The sequence below is a fragment of the Scyliorhinus torazame genome, chromosome 3 (genome assembly GCF_047496885.1).
Source record: "Scyliorhinus torazame isolate Kashiwa2021f chromosome 3, sScyTor2.1, whole genome shotgun sequence".
Lineage (NCBI taxonomy): Eukaryota > Metazoa > Chordata > Chondrichthyes > Carcharhiniformes > Scyliorhinidae > Scyliorhinus > Scyliorhinus torazame.
In genome coordinates, this window is record NC_092709.1 from 184,012,051 (window position 1) to 184,032,338 (window position 20,288).

Below are 20,288 nucleotides of genomic sequence, written 5' to 3' on the forward strand. Positions count from 1 at the left end.
CTGGTCGTCCTGCTTGAGGCTATGCCCTTGCTGAGCAGGAACTGGCGCAGCTCGTCACTCATGAAAGAGGACCCCCTGTCGCTGTGGACGTATGCGGGGCAACCGAACAGTGTGAAGATGGTGTTCAGGGCTTTAATGACTGTGGCCGCGGTCATGTCAGAGCAGGGAATGGCGAATGGGAAGCGGGAGTATTCGTCCACCACATTAAGGAAGTATGTGTTGCGGTCGGTGGAGGGGAGGGGCCCTTTGAAATCCAGACTAAGGCGTTCAAAGGGGCGGGAAGCCTTAATCAGGTGCGCACCATCCGGCCTGAAAAAATGCGGTTTGCATTCCGCGCAGATGTGGCAGTCCCTTGTGACTGCACGGACCTCCTCTAAAGAGTATGGGAGATTGCGGGACTTGATAAAGTGGAAAAACCGAGTGACCCCCGGGTGGCAGAGGTCCATGTGGAGGGTTTGGAGGCGGTTAATTTGTGCGTTGGCACATGTGCCGCGGGATAGGGCATCGGACGGCTCGTTCAGCTTTCCGGGACGATCCAAGATCTCGTAGTTGAAGGAGGAGAGCTCGATCCTCCACCTTAAGATCTTGTCATTTTTGATTTTGCCCCGCAGTGCATTATCGAACATGAAGGCTACCGACCGTTGGTCGGTGAGGAGAGTGAATCTCCTGCCGGCCAGGTAATGCCTCCAATGTCGCACAGCTTCCACAATGGCTTGGGCTTCCTTTTCCACTGAGGAGTGGCGGATTTCTGAGGCGTGGAGGGTTCGGGAGAAAAAGGCCACGGGTCTGCCCGCTTGGTTAAGGGTGGCCGCTAGAGCTACGTCGGAGGCGTCGCTCTCGACCTGGAAGGGGAGGGACTCGTCGATGGCGCGCATCGTGGCCTTTGCGATATCCGCTTTGATGCGGCTGAAGGCCTGGCAAGCCTCTGTCGACAGAGGGAAGGTCGTGGTCTGTATTAGGGGGCGGCCCTTGTCTGCGTACTGGGGGACCCACTGGGCGTAGTATGAAAAAAACCCCAGGCAGCGTTTCAGGGCTTTTGAGCAGTGCGGGAGGGGAAATTCCATGAGGGCGCGCATACGTTCGGGGTCGGGGACTATTATCCCATTGCGCACTACGTAGCCCAGAATGGCTAGCCGGTCGGTGCTAAAAACGCACTTGTCCTCGTTGTACGTGAGGTTCAAGGCTTTGGCGGTCTGGAGGAATTTTTGGAGGTTGGCGTCGTGGTCCTGCTGGTCGTGGCTGCAGATGGTTACATTGTCGAGATACGGGAACGTGGCCCGTAATCCATGTTGATCAACCATTCGGTCCATCTCCCGTTGGAAGACCGAGACCCCGTTTGTGACGCCAAATGGGACCCTTAGGAAATGGTATAATCGCCCGTCTGCCTCGAAGGCTGTGTACTTGCGGTCACTTGGGCGGATGGGGAGCTGATGGTAGGCGGACTTGAGGTCCACGGTGGAGAAGACTTTATATTGGGCAATCCGATTGACCATGTCGGATATGCGGGGGAGAGGGTACGCGTCTAGTTGTGTGTACCTGTTGATGGTCTGGCTATAGTCTATGACCATCCTTTGTTTCTCCCCTGTCTTCACTACTACCACCTGTGCTCTCCAGGGACTATTGCTGGCCTGGATTATGCCTTCCTTTAGTAGCCGCTGGACTTCGGACCGAATGAAGGTCCGGTCCTGGGCGCTGTACCATCTGCTCCTAGTGGCGACGGGTTTGCAATCCGGGGTGAGGTTCGCAAACAAGGACGGGGGTTGCACCTTGAGGGTTGCGAGGCCGCAGATAGTGAGTGGGGGTATTGGGCCGCCGAATTTGAACGTAAGGCTCTGTAGATTGCACTGGAAATCTAATCCCAGTAATGTGGGGGCGCAGAGTTGCGGAAGGACGTGTAGTTTGTAGTTTTTGAACTCCCTCCCCTGCACCGTTAGGGTAACTATGCAGAAACCTTGGATCTATACGTAGTGGGATCCTGCAGCTAGGGAAATCTTTTGTGCGCTGGGATAGGTGGTCAAGGAACAGCGTCTTACCGTGTCGGGGTGGATAAAGCTCTCCGTGCTCCCGGAGTCGACAAGGCATGGTGTCTCGTGCCCGTTTATTAGCACCGTTGTCGTCTTCGTCTGGAGTGTCCGGGGCCGAGCTTGATCGAGCGTAATTGAAGCGAGACGTGGTTGTAGTAGTGGAGCGTTTTCCTCGAACCCCGTGGAGCCGTCGACACTGGGGTCCGTTGTTGCCGTCCAAGTTGGCGTCGGGGATTAACAAAATGGCTGCCCCCATACATCGCACACGGCTGGGGGGTCACAAGATGGCGGCGGGGGTGGACTAAATGGCCGCCCCCACGCGTCGTACAGGTCTGGGGTGGTCCAAGATGGCGGCGCCCTTCCTCCCCTCGTGGTGGCCAGGACCCAAAATGGCGGCGTCTGCGGGTCGCACATGGGGCGCTGGGGGGGTTGGGAGCGTTAGGACCGCGCGTGGCTCCCTCATCTCTGTGGACAGCAGTGGTCGGGACCCAAATTGGAAGCGCCGGCGGGTCATACGTGGGGACGGGGGGGGGGCGGGGGTTGGGGAGCGTAAGCGGCGTGCAGGGCTCCCTGTTCTCCCGGGACCGCGGTGGTCGGGACCCAGAGCGGCTGCGCCTGCTGGTCATACATGGGGTGCTGGGGGGGTTGGGGAGCGTAAACGGCTTGCAGGGTTCCCTGTTCTCCCGGGACAGCAGCGACCTCGCGGGAACGGCACACAACCGCGAAATGGCCCTTTTTCCCGCAGCTCTTGCAGATTGCTGCACGGGCCGGGCAGCGCTGCCGGGGGTGTTTCGCCTGGCCGCAGAAATAGCAGCGGGCGCCCCTGGTGCGACTTGGCGTTTGGACCGCGCAAGCCTGTGGGGTGTCCGGGGGGGGGTGGGTTTGTCGCGACGGGTACGTACGGAGCCCAATGGGCTGCCGCGCGGTCGGGGCCGTAGGCGCGGGTATTACGCGCGGCCACGTCTAGGGAGGCTGCTAGGGCCCGTGCCTCTGAGAGTCCTTGCGACTCTCTTTCTAGAAGTCTTTGGTGGATTTGGGAGGAATTCATACCTGCCACAAAAGCATCGCGCATTAACATGTCCGTGTGTTCATTTGCGTTCACCGAAGGGCAGCTGCAGGCTCGTCCCAAAATCAGCAGCGCGGCGTAGAATTCGTCCATCGATTCTCCGGGGCCTTGCCGTCTCGTCGCGAGCTGGTAGCGAGCGTAGATTTGGTTAACTGGGCGGACATAGAGACTTTTCAGTGCTGCGAACGCCGTCTGGAAATCCTCCGCGTCTTCGATGAGGGAGAAAATCTCCGTGCTTAACCTCGAGTGCAGGACCTGTAGTTTTTGGTCTTCTGTGACCCGGCCAGTGGCCGTTCTGAGGTAGGCCTCGAAACAAGTCTGCCAGTGCTTGAAGGCTGCTGCCGCGTTCACTGCGTGGGGGCTGATCCTCAGGCATTCCGGGATGATCCTGAGCTCCATAGTCCTTTTAAGACACGCTTAATAAATTGTAGCGCACAAAGACTCCGTGAGACGAATAGAGTGAAGTCGATGAGGCTTTATTAAGCGTGTCTGTTCCCCCGCAGCTCGATAGTAGAATGGCCTGCGGGGGAGGACTCCGGCTTCTTATACTCCACCTTCAGGGCGGAGCTAGAGGTCAACGGCCAACCAGGACCCGGGATCTGACAGCCAATGACATTAGGGCTTCCAGTCCCACATGACCCCTAATACATACTACCACAACTTTAAAGTTATTTTATAGTTCACGAGTCAACAGAGAGGAGCTAATCAGATTTACGATTTGTTTCTGTCAAATGGAGGATGAAAACAATGTTAACTTTTAAATCGAGTGAAAATTTTTATTGTGTAAAGATCAGGGGCGCAATTTAATGGAAAAGCTTCTAAGTGTCAGTTGTTTTTTTAAATAAATTTAGAGTATCCAATTATCTTGTTTTCCAATTAAGGGGCATGGCCATTCCACCTACCCTGCACGTCTTTTGGGTTGTGGGGATTAGACCCACGCAGACACGGGGAGAATGTGGAAACTCCACACGGACAGTGACCCATGGCCAGGATCGAACCTGGGACCGCGGCAGCAGTGCTAACCACTGCACCACCACCTAAGTGTCAGTTGTGGCGGGTTTTGCTGGAGGCTTCCCACCGCTATCGAACAACACTGAGTTATTTTTTGGGGCGCTGGGGAGTTTCTCATCACTGGGAGCTGAACTCAGAGATCGGGCCACCATTTTGAAAGGGTGCCCCAATCTCTAAGTGAGCTTGTGGGTCCTCCACCCTTGGGCAATGTCACCCTCACATAATTGGGCATTACCTCTCCTGCCCCCCCCCCCACCACTACGACATGAGGATACCCTGCTATGGCCCACCCTTCCAGGACGCCCACCCGTCACACCCCCCCCCCCCCTCAAACACCCAGAGGCTCTTCTTACCTGTCCTGCACTCTCTCCCCCAACCCTTCATATCCCCCTCCGTCCTCCATTCATGTGCATAGCCCCCCTCAGGGCCTGATGCTTGACAGTGCCACCCTGGCACCCTGTCACTGCCACCCTGGCACCCTGACAGTGCTCCTGCTGGCTTGGCAATGCCACCAGGTCACCTTGGCAATGCTAGGGTGGCAGTGCCAAGATGCCAAGCTGACAGTGCCAAGATGCCAATGTTCCAGGGGAAGGGACAGGGGCAACGTTGCCCTGTCCCTGACCACCCTGGGGCCTCCGCTGGCCTGGGAGCCCCTCCCCCCCCCCCCGCCCCTCCTCCCAGGTGATGTTCTGCCTGGTTCATGTTTGTGTGGACCAGTACAAAATGGTGCCCGGCTGCAGCCGGGATGTTGGGAGATATCAGATAAGTAGCTAAGCGATCTACTGGCCAACTAATTTGAACGTGACTTGGTCCCACCCATTGTGGGCGGGATGTCGATGCCTCGTGGGACTTGGGTAGATCCCAAGTCTTAGCTGTTGGGAAGCCCACCGGGCACCTACCAGTCATGTCGCGCTCCATTGGGGCGCAGCGTGGCCGGTAGATCACACATATTTGATTCATTTAAATATTTGGAATCTTTAGATAATGGGCGGAATTCTCCAAAAATTGCGCAGAGTGCTCGATCAGGTGTGAAATTTGTTGGTTTCAGAGTTGCCTTCTCTGGCCAGATCAAGCAGCAATTTCAAAGTGCTGGCCAGGATTACACAGCCAGCTCGGTGGCTAAACCCGCTGGCAAAACCGAGATTCAGAGATCAGGGCACCACTTTTAAAGGCCACCTTGATCTCTGTGGTGAACACCACTAGTGGTATATTATATGTATCACGGCACTGCCCGTATATTAGAGGTACAAGGGTAAATCCCTGCCTGCTGGCTCCGCCCAGTAGGCGGAGTATAAATGTGTGTGCTCGCCGGTGCTGCAGCCATCCTGGTTCCAGCTACAGGAGGCACAACATCTTGTTCAATAAAGCCTCAATTGTTCCACCATTCTCGTCTTGTGGTAATTGACGGTACATCAATTTATTGAACAAGATTTTTTAAACTATGGATCTCCGCATCAAGCCTGATCGCCTGCAGCTGAGCCCTCAAGCAGTCAATGCCACATCCACCTTCGACCACTGGCTAACCTGCTTCGAAGGCTACCTCAGATCAGCCGCTGAAGAACTCTCAGACTCGCAGAAGCTCCAAGTCCTCTATTCACGGGTGAGCCCTGACATTTTTACCCTCATCCGGGATGTGCGCACCTACTCCGAAGCAATGGAGCTCCTGGAGGGACATTACGTTCGGCTGGTGAATCAAGTGTACGCCAGGCACCTCCTGGCAACGAGACAGCAACTACCCGGGGAGACTCTGGACAATTTCTGGCATGCCCTGCACATCCTAGGTAGGAACTGTAACTGCCAGGCAGTTTCGGCAGTTCAGCACACCGACCTTTTAATTAGAGACGCTTACGTCACGGGCATGAAGTCTGCGTACGTCCGCCAGCAGCTACTGGAAGCGGGTATGCTCGATCTTGCAGGGACTAGGCAGCTCGCTAATTCGTTAGAAGTGGCCTCCCGTAACGTTAAGTCCTACGCCCCCGAACGCGCAGCACCCTCGTGGGCATCGTGGGCGCCACCAGCTGCCGACACCAGCTCACCGCAAGCCTGCGCTGCGCGGCAACAAGCCAACTCTGGGGGGCCCAAGTGTTATTTTTGCGGACAAAACAAACACCCCAGGCAGTGCTGCCCGGCGTGCAGCGTGACCAGCAACGAGTGTGGAAAGAAAGGACACTTCGTTTCTGTTTGTCAGGCCCGGTCGGTCGCCACTGTTTCCAGGCCCAGCATTTCTACACCCCCCACGTGCGACCCTGGGGCGCCGCCATCTTCCCCTTCGCAAGCCACGTGTGGCCCGTGGGCGCCACCATCTTCCTCACCGCAAGCCACGTGCGGCTTGTGGGCGCCGCCATCTTTGATGCCGCCCGCCATGAGCGCCCCGTGGGCGCCACCAACTTCGGCACCATTTTGGAACGCGCCTCAGGACCTCTGCTTGTCTGGCCGTTCATCGCCTACCGCTACCTCCACCACCGCTGACCAACCCGGGACCTCCCAGAATCTTCCGCAGCTCGCCTCTATCACCCTGGACCAGTCCCGGCCCCGCAATCTCGGGACCGCGACGACGACCGTGAAGATCAATGGGCACGAGACGACCTGCCTCTTTGACTCCGGGAGTACAGAGAGCTTCATCCACCCCACTATGGTAAGGCGCTGCTCCCTCCCGGTACACCCCGTCACCCAGAAAATCTCCCTGACCTCCGGATCCCATTCCGTTGAAATCCGGGGGTACTGTGTCGTGACCCTCACCGTCCAGGGCATAGAGTTCAGAAACTTCAGGCTCTACGTCCTGCTCCACCTCTGCGCTGCCTTGTTGCTCGGCCTGGATTTTCAATGCCATCTCCAAAGCCTTACTCTGAAATTCGGCGGACCCCTACCCCCCCCTCACCATCTGTGGCCTCACGATCCACCTTCCCTGTTTGCGAACCTCACCCCGGACTGCAAACCCGTCGCCACTAGGAGCAGACGGTACAGTGCCCAGGACAGGACCTTCATCAGGAGGAGGTCATTGAGGCCAGCAACAGCCCCTGGAGAGCTCAAGTAGTGGTAGTGAAGACTGGGGAGAAGCACAGGATGGTCATTGACTACAGTCAGACCATCAATCGGTACACGCAGCTCGACGCGTACCCCCTCCCACGCATATCTGACATGGTCAATCAGATTGCGCAGTATCGACTTCCGGGTGCGGCGATGACCAGCTGAGTCGCACGTTTCGGCAGCTCCCGGTGGAACGGACTTTTGGGCTCTTAATAAGAGCCCCAAAAACAATTTTAACGGCTAAAAGTACTGTGCGGTGAACCAGAAGGGAATCCCCCCTGGATACGGATGAAAAAAGGAGAGGAAGGTGGCCGGATTGCGGTGGATCCTTTAGAGCAGCGGCAAGGAAGGCAAGCAAAAACCAAGATGGCGTCGGAAGGTGGCAGTTTAATATGGGGCCCTGAACAACACGAGTTTCTGAAACGCTGCGTGGAAGAACTCAAAAAGGAAATGAAGAAGAAGCTGTTGGCCCCGATATTACAGGCGATCGAAGGGCTAAAGGAGGAGCAAAAGACCCAGGAGCGAGAGCTTCGGGTCGTGAAGGCAAAGGCTGCCGAGAATGAGGACGACATACAGGGCCTGGTGGTGAAGACGGAGATGCACGAGGCACACCATAAACGATGTGTGGAAAGGCTGGACGCGCTGGAGAACAACGCGAGGAGGAACAATCTAAGGATTCTTGGTCTTCCTGAAGGTGCGGAGGGAGCGGACGTCGGGGCATATGTGAGCACGATGCTGCACTCGTTAATGGGAGCGGAGGCCCCGGCGGGTCCGCTGGAGGTGGAGGGAGCATACCGAGTGATGGCGCGAGGACCGAGAGCAGGAGAAATTCCTAGAGCCATAGTGGTGAGATTCCTCCGTTTTAAGGACAAAGAGATGGTCCTTAGATGGGCAAAGAAAACTCGGAGCAGTAAGTGGGAGAACGCGGTGATCCGCGTATACCAAGACTGGAGTGCGGAGGTGGCGAGAAGGAGGGCGAGCTTTAATCGGGCCAAGGCGGTGCTTCACAAAAAGAAGATAAAATTCGGAATGCTGCAACCGGCAAGACTGTGGGTCACATATCAAGGGAGGCACCACTACTTTGAGACGGCGGATGAGGCGTGGACTTTTATCGTGGAAGAAAAATTGGAATGAGCGGGTTATTAAAAAAAAAGAACGTTTGAAACAAAGTGGTGGGGCGAGTATGGGGGGCGAAAAGGGGGGTAAAAAGGGGGGAAAGAGGAGTTTTATGTTATTAATCCTGCGATGTGGTAACTTTTCTCTCTTCCACAGGAGGTGGTGGGGGGAGGAAAGGAGGTGGAGGAGATGGGGCGTTGGCCATTGGGGGCGGGGCCAAGGGGGAAGCGCAGGCTCGGTTCCCGCGCTATGATAATCATGGCGGGAATAGGGAAGCAGGAAGGAGGGGGCGTCGCACGGTGCGAGCCGAGGTCACGGGGGGAAGCCGAGGTCGGCCAGAGTTTGCTGACTTCTGGGAGCAACATGGGGGGTGTAACTACGCTAGTGGGGGATCTAGTGGGGGGGGTGGGAGGGGGGAACTATTGGGCTGCTGCTGCTGGGGAGAGGGGGGAGCTGGTATGGGGTGGGATGGGCGGGGGGGCACCGCCTGGGGGGGACACAGCTGCGTGGGAACCGGGTGAGGAGCTGGAAAAAGGGGATGGCTAATCGACAAGGGGGGGGTAAAAAGCCCCCCTACCCGGCTGATCACGTGGAACGTGAGAGGGCTGAACGGGCCGATAAAGAGGGCACGGGTACTCGCACACCTTAAGAAACTTAAGGCAGACGTGGTTATGTTACAGGAAACGCACTTGAAACTGATAGACCAGGTGAGACTACGCAAAGGTTGGGTGGGGCAGGTGTTCCATTCGGGGCTAGATGCGAAAAACAGGGGGGTGGCTATATTAGTGGGGAAGCGGGTAATGTTTGAGGCAAAGACTATAGTGGCGGATAGCGGGGGCAGATACGTGATGGTGAGTGGCAAACTACAGGGGGAGATGGTGGTTTTGGTAAACGTATATGCCCCGAACTGGGATGATGCCAATTTTATGAGGCGTATGCTAGGACGCATCCCGGACCTAGAGGTGGGAAAGTTGGTAATGGGGGGAGATTTCAATACAGTGTTGGAACCAGGGCTGGACAGGTCGAGGTCCAGGACTGGAAGGAGGCCGGCAGCAGCCAAGGTGCTTAAAGATTTTATGGAGCAGATGGGAGGAGTAGACCCGTGGAGATTTAGCAGACCTAGGAGTAAGGAGTTCTCGTTTTTCTCCTATGTCCACAAAGTCTATTCGCGAATAGACTTTTTTGTTTTGGGAAGGGCGTTGATCCCGAAGGTGAGGGGAACGGAGTATACGGCTATAGCCATTTCGGATCACGCTCCACACTGGGTGGACTTGGAGATAGGGGAGGAAACAGAAGGGCGCCCACCCTGGAGAATGGACATGGGACTAATGGCAGATGAGGGTGTGTGTCTAAGGGTGAGGGGGTGCATTGAAAAGTACTTGGAACTCAATGATAATGGGGAGGTCCAGGTGGGAGTGGTCTGGGAGGCGCTGAAGGCAGTGGTTAGAGGGGAGCTGATATCAATAAGGGCACATAAAGGAAAGCAGGAGAGTAGGGAACGGGAGCAGTTGCTGCAAGAACTTCTGAGGGCGGACAGGCAATATGCGGAGGCACCGGAGGAGGGACTGTACAGGGAAAGGCAAAGGCTACACGTAGAATTTGACTTGCTGACAACGGGTACTGCAGAGGCACAGTGGAGGAAGGCACAGGGTGTACAGTACGAATATGGGGAGAAGGCGAGCAGGTTGTTGGCCCACCAATTGAGGAAAAGGGGAGCAGTGAGGGAAATAGGGGGAGTGAGGGATGAGGAAGGAGAGATGGAGCGGGGAGCGGAGAGAGTGAATGGAGTGTTCAAGGCATTTTATAAAAAATTATACGAAGCTCAACCCCTGGATGGGAGGGAGAGAATGATGGGCTTCCTGGACCGGCTGGAATTTCCCAAGGTGGAGGAGCAGGAAAGGGTGGGACTGGGAGCACAGATTGAAACAGAGGAAGTAGTGAAAGGAATTAGGAGCATGCAGGCGGGGAAGGCTCCGGGACCGGATGGATTCCCAGTTGAATTTTACAGGAAATATGTGGACTTGCTCGCCCCGCTACTGATGAGGACCTTTAATGAGGCAAAAGGAAAGGGGACAGCTGCCCCCGACTATGTCTGAGGCAATGATATCGCTTCTCCTGAAGAAGGAAAAGGACCCGCTGCAATGCGGGTCCTATAGACCTATTTCCCTCCTAAATGTAGACGCTAAGATTCTGGCCAAGGTAATGGCAATGAGGATAGAGGATTGTGTCCCGAGGGTGGTCCATGAGGACCAAACTGGGTTTGTGAAGGGGAGACAGCTGAATACGAATATACGGAGGCTGCTAGGGGTAATGATGATGCCCCCACCAGAGGGGGAAGCGGAGATAGTGGTGGCGATGGATGCCGAGAAAGCATTTGATAGAGTGGAGTGGGACTATCTGTGGGAGGTGCTGAGGAGATTTGGTTTTGGAGATGAGTATGTTGGATGTGTGCAGCTGTTGTATAGGGCCCCAGTGGCGAGTGTGGTCATGAATGGACGGGGATCTGCATACTTTCGGCTCCCAAGAGGGACAAGGCAGGGATGCCCTCTGTCTCCATTATTGTTTGCACTGGCAATTGAGCCCCTGGCAATAGCATTGAGGGGTTCCAAGAAGTGGAGGGGAGTACTTAGAGGAGGAGAAGAACACCGGGTATCTCTGTACGCGGATGATTTGTTGTTATATGTAGCGGACCCGGCGGAGGGGATGCCAGAGATAATGCGGACACTTCGGGTGTTTGGAGAATTCTCAGGATATAAACTGAACATGGGGAAAAGTGAGTTGTTTGTGGTGCATCCAGGGGAGCAGAGCAGAGAAATAAAGGACTTTCCGCTGAGGAAGGTAACAAGGGACTTTCGTTACTTGGGGATCCAGATAGCCAAGAATTGGGGTACATTGCATAGGTTAAATTTAACGCGATTGGTGGAACAAATGGAGGAGGACTTCAAGAGATGGGACATGGTATCCCTGTCATTGGCAGGGAGGGTGCAGGCGGTTAAAATGGTAGTCCTCCCGAGATTCCTCTTTGTGTTTCAGTGCCTCCCGGTGGTGATCACGAAGGCTTTTTTCAAAAGGATCGAAAAGAGCATCATGAGTTTTGTGTGGGCCGGGAAGACCCCGAGAGTGAGGAAGGGATTCTTACAGCGTAGTAGGGATAGGGGGGAGCTGGCACTACCGAGCCTAAGTGAGTACTACTGGGCCGCCAATATCTCAATGGTGAGTAAGTGGATGGGAGAAGAGGAGGGAGCGGCGTGGAAGAGATTGGAGAGGGCGTCCTGTAGGGGGACTAGCCTACAAGCTATGGTGATGGCCCCATTGCCGTTCTCACCGAAGAAATACACCACAAGCCCGGTGGTGGTGGCGACTTTGAAAATTTGGGGACAGTGGAGACGGCATTGGGGAAAGACGGGAGCCTTGGTGGGGTCCCCGATAAGAAATAACCATAGGTTTGCCCCGGGGAGAATGGATGGGGGATTTGGAATATGGCAAAGAGCAGGAGTAACGCAACTGAAAGATCTGTTTGTGGAGGGGAAGTTCGCAAGTCTGGGAGCGCTGACCGAGAAATATGGGTTGCCCCAAGGGAATGCATTCCGGTATATGCAACTGAGGGCTTTTGCGAGGCAACAGGTGAGGGAATTCCCGCAGCTCCTGACGCATGAGGTGCAGGACAGAGTGATCTCAAAGACATGGGTGGGGGACGGTAAGGTGTCAGATATATATAGGGAAATGAGGGACGAGGGGGAGATTATGGTAGATGAGCTGAAAGGGAAATGGGAAGAAGAGCTGGGGGAGGAGATTGAGGAGGGGCTGTGGGCGGATGCCCTAAGCAGGGTAAACTCATCGTCCTTGTGTGCCAGGCTAAGCCTGATTCAATTTAAGGTGTTACACAAGGCGCATATGACTGGAGCACGGCTCAGTAAATTTTTTGGGGTAGAGGATAGGTGTGCGAGATGCTTGAGAAGCCCAGCGAATCACACCCACATGTTCTGGTCATGTCCGGCACTACAGGGGTTTTGGGTGGGGGTGACAAAGGTGCTTTCGAAAGTAGTGGGGGTCCAGGTCGAACCAAGCTGGGGGTTGGCTATATTTGGGGTTGCACAAGAGCCGGGAGTACAGGAGGCGAGAGAGGCCGATGTTTTGGCCTTTGCGTCCCTAGTAGCCCGGCGCAGGATACTGTTGATGTGGAAGGAAGCCAAGCCCCCGGGAGTGGAGACCTGGATAAATGACATGGCAGGGTTTATAAAGCTGAAACGGATTAAGTTCATCCTAAGGGGATCGGCTCAAGGGTTCACCAGGCGGTGGCAACCGTTCGTCGAATACCTCACAGAAAGATAGAGGGAATGGAAAAGAAGAAGGTAGCAGCAGCAGCCTGGGGGGGGGGGGGGGGGGGGGGGGGGGGGGGGGAGGAGGAACCAGAAGGACTCTCAGGGTTGTTAATATATATGTATAATATGTATAGGTCGTTGCTATAAATAATTGTATATTGGACTGTTAAATCATATTTTTGGAGAGTGTTTATCTGAGACAAGGCAGTTGCCATTTAGTTTTAGTTTTCGTTTTTGTTATATATTATTTATTCTTTGTTTATAAAACAGGTCATTGTTATTTATACGGTTATATTATTATGTAAAGGATACACAATGTACTGTGATGGTTGACCAAAAATTTTCAATAAAATATTTTTTAAAAAAAGATTGCGCAGTATCGAGTCTTTTCCATAGTAGACTTGAAGTCCGCCTACCACCAGCTCCCTATCCGCCCGGAGGACCGCCAATACACTGCGTTGGAAGCAGATGGCCGCCTCTATCACTTCCTTATGGTTTCTTTCAGCGTTACTAATAGGGTCTCGGTCTTCCAGCGAGAGATGGACCAAATGGTTGACCGGTACGGCTTGCAGGCCACCTTCCCGTACCTAGATAACGTCACCATCTGCGGACATGATCAGCAGGACCACGACGCAAACATCCAAAAATTCCTCCAGACCGCCATACTCCTTAATCTCACATACAAAAGGAGAAATGCGTGTTCCACACCAACCGCTTAGCCATCCTTGGCTACGTAGTGGAAAATGGAGTACTAGGGCCCGACCCCGACCGTATGCACCCCCTCCTGAAACTCCCTTTCCCCCACTGCCCCAAGGCCCTGAAACGATGCCTGGGGTTTTTCTGCTATTACGCCCAGTGGGTCCCTAATTATGCAGACAAGGCCCGCCCACTCATTCAGTCCACAGTTTTTCCCCTGACGGCTGAGGCCCGCCAGGTCTTCAACCGCATCAAGGTGGACATCGCCAAGGCCACGATGCACGCGGTCGACAAATCCCTCCCCTTTCAGGTGGAGAGCGATGTATCGGACATAGCTCTGGCCGCCACCCTCAACCAGGCGGGCAGGCCCATGGCCTTCTTTTCCCGCACCCTCCATGCCTCCGAAATTCGGCACTCCTCTGTTGAAAAGGAGGCCCAAGCAATTGTGGAAGCTGTGAGACATTGGAGGCATTACCTGGCCGGCAGGAGATTCACTCTCCTCACTGACCAATGGTCGGTTGCCTTTATGTTTAATAATACACAGCGGGGCAAGACCAAAAATGACAAGATCTTGAGGTGGAGGATCGAGCTCTCCACCTATAATTATGAGATCTTGTATCGCCCGGGGAAGTTCAACGAGCCCCCTGATGCCCTATCCCGCGGTACATGTGCCAGCGCATAAGCGGACCGACTCCGGGCTCTCCACTATGACCTCTGCCACCCAGGGGTCACCCGGTTCTTCCATTTTATCAAGGCCCGCAACCTGCCCGACTCCATTGAGGAGGTCAGGACTGTCACCAGAGACTGCCAGGTCTGCGCGGAGTGCAAGCCGCACTTCTATCGGCCAGATAGAGCGCACTTGGTGAAGGCCTCCCGCCCCTTTGAATGCCTCAGCGTGGACTTCAAAGGACGGTCTGGAAGGCCGTCCTACTGGCCCTGCGGTCTAAAAATCTCCCGGTCTCCCGCTGGCAGGAGGTCCTCCCCGACGCGCTCCACTCCATCCGCTCGCTCCTCTGCACCGCGCCTAATGAGACCCCTCACAAATGTGTGTTTGCCTTCCACAGGAAGTCCACCACCGGGGTCTCGCTCCCAACATGGCTGACAGTTCCTGGACCCGTCCTTCTCCGGAAGCATGTGCGGACCCATAGGCCGGACCCCTTGGTAGAAAAAGTCCACCTCTTACATGCAAACTCACAGTACGCCTATGTGGCACACCACGATGGGCGCCAGGACACAGTCTCCCTCCGGGACCTGGCACCTGCTGGATCCCCACCCACGACCCCTGACCTGACACCGCCCCCCCCCCCCCCCGGTTGCCTCATTCGCCCCTGCGCCACTCATCCTCCCTCCAGCGAATCCCACCTCAGCCCCTACCCCAGCAGGATCCATCCTCCCACTGGATCCACTCAGGTGTGACGAAGACGAGGACAACACGCTCCTGGAGTTGCAGGTGACCAAGTCGGCGCCCACATCACCACCAGGACTGAGGCGATCGGGGAGGAGGGTTAAGGCCCCCGACAGACTTAATTTGTAATGTTTCCCCACCCACGCCGGACTCTTTTTTAACAGGGGGTGAATGTGGTGAACACCACTAGTGGTATATTATATGTATTACGGCACTGCCCGTATATTAGAGGTACAATCCCGGCCTGCTGGCTCCGCCCAGCAGGTGGCGTATAAAAGTGTATGCTCTCCTGCGCTGCAGCCATTCTGGTTCCAGCTACAGGAGGCACAACACCTTGTTCAATAAAGCCTCGATTGTGAGTTTTCCGAAAGCATCTACAAGATGTAAAGGTAACATTTTCAGATCCTGGACAGCCAATGAGTTTTACTCTGGAATTTAAGTTTGAGTCAAATGAGTATTTCACAAATGAGGCAGTAACAAAGACATACCAGATGGAGTCAAAGTCTGGTGAGTCAGACGTTTTCTTCTTTGATAAACTAAAAAGCACGGGATCCACAGGGTGCCAGATCGACTGGAAGAAAGGAAAAAATGGCACATTGAAAACCATTAAAACGAAGCAGAAGCATAAGGGTTGGGGAACTGGTAGAACAGTTATGAAAACTATATCAAATGACTCTTTCTTCAATTTCTTTAGTCTTCCTGAAGCTCCAGAGCATGGAGAGCTGGATGAAGGTTCTGCAGCAAGTCTCGCTGCTGACTTTGACATTGGTCACTTCTTGCATGAACACATAATTGCACGTGCAATGTTGTACTTCACAGGAGAAGCTATTGCAGACGATGATGATTACGATGGTGATGATCACGATGATGATGATTACGATGAGGAAAGTGAAGAATCAGATGATGAGCCAGAAGAAGAAGACTATGAAAATTTATTTAGTTTATTTGGCAGTAGTGACGAGGTGATCACAAGTATCACCCAATCTGCGCAGGACAGCGATAAGTGTGAGAGCGCTAAGAGGGCGCGTGCAGAGGCTGAAAGTGAGATTGCAGCAGCAGATAAATCAGCTGAGAGCAAATCAACTGCAAACTGGTAACTGAAGAGGTAATCCCCATTTTGGAGAAACTGGCTCCAGAGAAGTACGATGAAACATTCTATGCCCACAGAATGATTCCTGCAGTGGATTCCCCAATACTCGAGGCCAGTCCACCAAAAGACTTGCAGGAAGAACAGATGGATATATCTTTGTGCAGTTCTCCAACGAAAGACGAAGCATGTATTGTCATATTAAATGAGGATGAGTCACTAATTGAGGCTGAAACACAAAGTGAAGAGGCAACAATGCCTTGTGTTGAGGACATTGATCTGGCTAAATTACCGGAATGCGAGAGTTTGCAGATCATTCCTGAAGTCGCAAACCTGCCTGCAACTGCAAAAGCGACAAAGCGTATGCCAACATTGGATGCCTCACCAGTTGATGGCCATTCGGCACAGTGCTCGACGCAAGCACTCTGGATCAACCAAAACTCCTCAATCCAGCAAAGGCTCCAGAATCAGCTATTGTGGCAGAAGAGCCAGAATCGCCTTCCACAGCAGTAGATCCAAAGACAGCTATTACAGCAGCAGATCCAGAAACAGCTACTGCAGCAATGATCCAACAGCAGTTACAACAGCAGAAGATCTAGAAACAGCTATTGCGGCAAAAGATCCAGAAGCGGCCATTGCGGCAAGGGATCCAGAAACAGCTAATCCCTTGGCCGAGACCAGTAACAAGGATGATGCTCTAGGTGCACAGGCAGATGTGAGTGTGAACCGTACCAACTTCACGGATGATGCCACTAAAGTCAAGAAGAAAAGGGGACGGAAAGAGTGGATTATTCAAAAGAGAAGGGAGGGAGGGGCAGCACGGTGGCGCAGTGGTTAGTGCTGCTGCCTCACGGCGCCGAGGTCCCAGGTTCGATCCAAGTTCTGGTTCACTGTCCGTGTGGAGTTTGCACATTCTCCCCCTGTTTGCGTGGGTTCCGCCCTCACAACCCAAAGATGTGCAGGGTAGGTGAATTGGCCGTGCTAAATTGTCCCTTAATTGGAAAAAATGAATTGGGTACTCTAAATTTTAAAAACAAAAAGAGAAGGAAGGGTAAGAGAAGAGTCGAGGACATAATTGGTCGACCGGGTAACAGCCGTGACAGTGAATACACAAGCATCAACCATAAGGCCAATATACAAGAACACACACTGAGTAGGAAGCATCGCTTTAAAAGGCTGAAAGAGTTGGTTACTCAAAGACCAGCCAGAAAGCCGATCTTTCGAAAAATGAAGCAAGATCAAGTATTCGATCAAGGTTCAGGAGACCAATAAGACAATGTCTTTTCGAACGTGTAATAAATTGTGTACAAGGAACACACTTGAAATTATTATGCATATCATGTCTTGTAAAGCACAGTTACATTTGTAAATGTTAACACCTCCAAAGGAAGGGGGATGTGGTGATATACATGTGCATAGTAATGTACATAGTTATTTAGTAATGTATATCGTTATCGATACGACCTCCAACCAGCAGGTGGCGATAGAGATCTACCATGTAACTCCAGAGTTCCGGCAGTTGGTACCAAGTCTTACTAGAGGACAGTCACACTAGAAGTAGCTCCAGGAGAATTCACTGAATCATTTATTAGTAACCATTTGTATTAGAGTTTGTTAGTTATCATTCCACATTTTATTCTGTTAATAAACTATCCTACTAGTCAAAGAACTAGATGTTCTGTGTGCATCTGTACCACGGCTATAACATAGAACATAACACTCTGCTGATGGACGGAGGCTCATTAGCTGAGACTCTTGGAATCAACCCTTAAAAGCTGACCCAGATTGGACTGACATGATCGGCAGTCCCAGTTGGGACCAATGTGCTGTACGCTGTGTTGCAGCCTTTCTTTTGGTTGGAAATAAACTGCAATTTTGATTCACCTTCTCAGGTCTCCTGAGCTTTTATAATGTGGTTGAAATCTAAATTTTAGGGGCTGGATTCTCCGTTCCTGAGACAAAGTATTGACGCCAGCGAAGGATTCGTGGATTTCCACAGCAGCAAAATTGGTGCCGCAGCTGGACCGATTCAGCGACCGTTGAGAGGCTAGCACTGGTGCCACGTGGAACACCCTCTCAGCGTCATACTGAAGAGCCCCTCTAAAGTGGTCCAGGCACCTGAACCGCATTTTCAGGCCGAAGCACCACTCGATCACGGCTCTGTTCGCTGCATGGACGTCATTGTAGTGGATCTCCGCGTTGGTCTGTGGCACACCTCCGAATAGGTGTCATCAGCCACAACCGCAGTGGATAACCCCTGTCACCCAGGGGACAACCTCCCATCTGCGGAGGGTGTTTTGAACATATCAGGAAATGTCGAGAGTGCCCGAATGAAGACGTCATGCACACTGCCCGAGTATCTGGCACAGCTGTTCATCGGGTGGAACCCTTTTAGTTTGTAGAGTGGTCATCTGCAGGTGCTCGTAGGGGGTCATGCATCCCTTTGATCACCCCCTGGATCCATGGAATGTCCAGTAACCGGCCCGGTAACCCACAGTCGCGCCTCTCTGTGTCGTACCTCCTCTCTCTCCCCCTCGTCAGCCACAACGCCGTTTTCACGATTTTTGAAAGCACAAGTGAACCGCGCCGTGGGAATTCGGGCCATCGGAGGTGGAGAATCGCGGAGGCCCCGGAGAATATTGGGTCAAGGCCACTATTGATATGTAAACGGTGTTTACTGTCCGTGCATTCCGGAACGCATTGACGGTGTTCTCAAGGCGACGGAGAATTGCGATTTGACGTCAAATCGGTGCCTGCCATGATTTTGGTGTCGGAACCGATTCTCTGCCCAATCGCGTTTCCCGATTTCAGCGTCGGTCGACAGAGAATCCCACCCAAGAAATTCCATGGAATGAAAAAAAGTCTTCAAAAATGAACTTGGCTGGGCGGGACGGTGGCGTAGTGGTCAACACTGCTGCCTCACACCGCCATGGACTCGGGTTCGATCCCGGCCCCAGGTCACTGTCCATGTGGAGTTTGCACATTCTCCCCGTGTCTGTTTGAGTCTCACCCCTGTGATGAATATCACGTTCGCCGCAGAATTCAGTTTGAAATATGGCAACAGAAATTAATACAATCAGCATTTTAATTCAACGTGGAATAATACCACTTCAGCTAAAGGTCATATAGAGGTTACCACCTGCTGGGAGAAACTCGGAGCTGGTTTCAAAGGCTCATTAATACAAACAATTACAGGATAAGAAAGACCTTCCTTTGACACGCCATAAATTCTTTGGGATCACTCACTACACCTATAAATATTCAAAACATGAGGATAGGAAATTCTTCAGATAAATAATACACAAATCCTTCCTTAACTATATAACTCTTGACACTTAGAAAAACACCCACAAAGAAGTGTCTGTTTTGGTATCTGAAGAACATGGCAACACTGAAAAAAGACAGGCCTCTATAAGAGTCCCCTTTGCCAATATATCTTAAGACACCTGACATTCACACAGACACTACGATCATTAAAACATATATTGATGATAATACATCAAATTAGCCATTTGGCTATAGGCAATTAACCAACAATAAGTGACAAGATAATAGATGCAGTCCTTGATTGATAAGAGAATTTTATGTACGTAAAAAGAGGGGCGTTTTAGCAGAGAGGTACCTTCTCACTCCCCTGCAGGAGTGTGGGTCAAAGCTTTGTTTTTCAAGCTTGCCTCGTCAGACAAAACCTCAGGTTTTGTAAGTATGTTTCTGTTAGACTTCTTATAAATATATTAGAAATTGACAAGAGATACTTTAGGATTTTCCATGTTTCAGATATCTCATTCTATTGAGAGAAGTTAATGTGTTAGCAGATAACATAGGACTGTTAACAATTTTATATTATTAACAGATAACTAAAGACTGTTAATCAATTTATATTTTTAACTCTGTAATTCTGTATGTATCTATTGGGAGTATTTTTACAATAAAAATACTTTGATTAAAATTATACTGTGTAAGAATTACTCTCAAAGTTTAAACTCCTAGACACTCAGTTAGGAAGCCTTAAATGGCTAGGACCGATGACGATAGAGGTAAAGATTTAGTTATGAGTGACGCATCTGAACTTTCCCCATAAAACGTAACTGAAATCCCGTTTAACTGTCTGAGACCCAGAAAAACTTTCTCCCTTCGTGAAATCTATCCTGAGTCTTGGCAGGAAAACAGGTTTCCCTCTTTTGGTGGGTTAACCTAGAGCATAGGTTATTAATAAAGTATCATCAGGTCCGGAATAACCTAAATCCTTCACACCCCCACAACCCAAAACGATTTGTAGGGTCGGTGAATTGGCCATGCTAAATTGCCCCTTAATTGGGAAAAAAGAATTGGGTACTCTAACTTTATAAAAAAAAGAAAATAAATGAACTTGGCAGAGTTGAAAGATTCATTGGGAGTTGTCTCCACCTCTGTCAATATTTATTTGAAAGTAATTTTCCATTCAACACTCACTCTTTTCCCTTCTCAAAGAGTTTATTCTATTTTACAGCATGCACCGTCCAAGCATTTCATTAACTACAAGCTGTTAGTGTTT

The 20,288-nt window shown here is 52.2% G+C and overlaps 1 protein-coding gene across 1 annotated transcript in view; it reads left to right on the forward strand.

Annotated features, from left to right (window-relative positions):
* Positions 1-15,764, forward strand: part of LOC140409403 (nucleosome assembly protein 1-like 1) — a 48,268-nt gene extending 32,504 nt beyond the window's left edge. The window contains exon 2 of the mRNA XM_072497847.1: positions 15,039-15,764. Within this exon, the coding sequence (XP_072353948.1) occupies positions 15,039-15,764 (726 nt within the window). The remainder of the gene's footprint in view (positions 1-15,038) is intronic.
* The last annotated feature ends 4,524 nt before the right edge of the window (positions 15,765-20,288 follow it).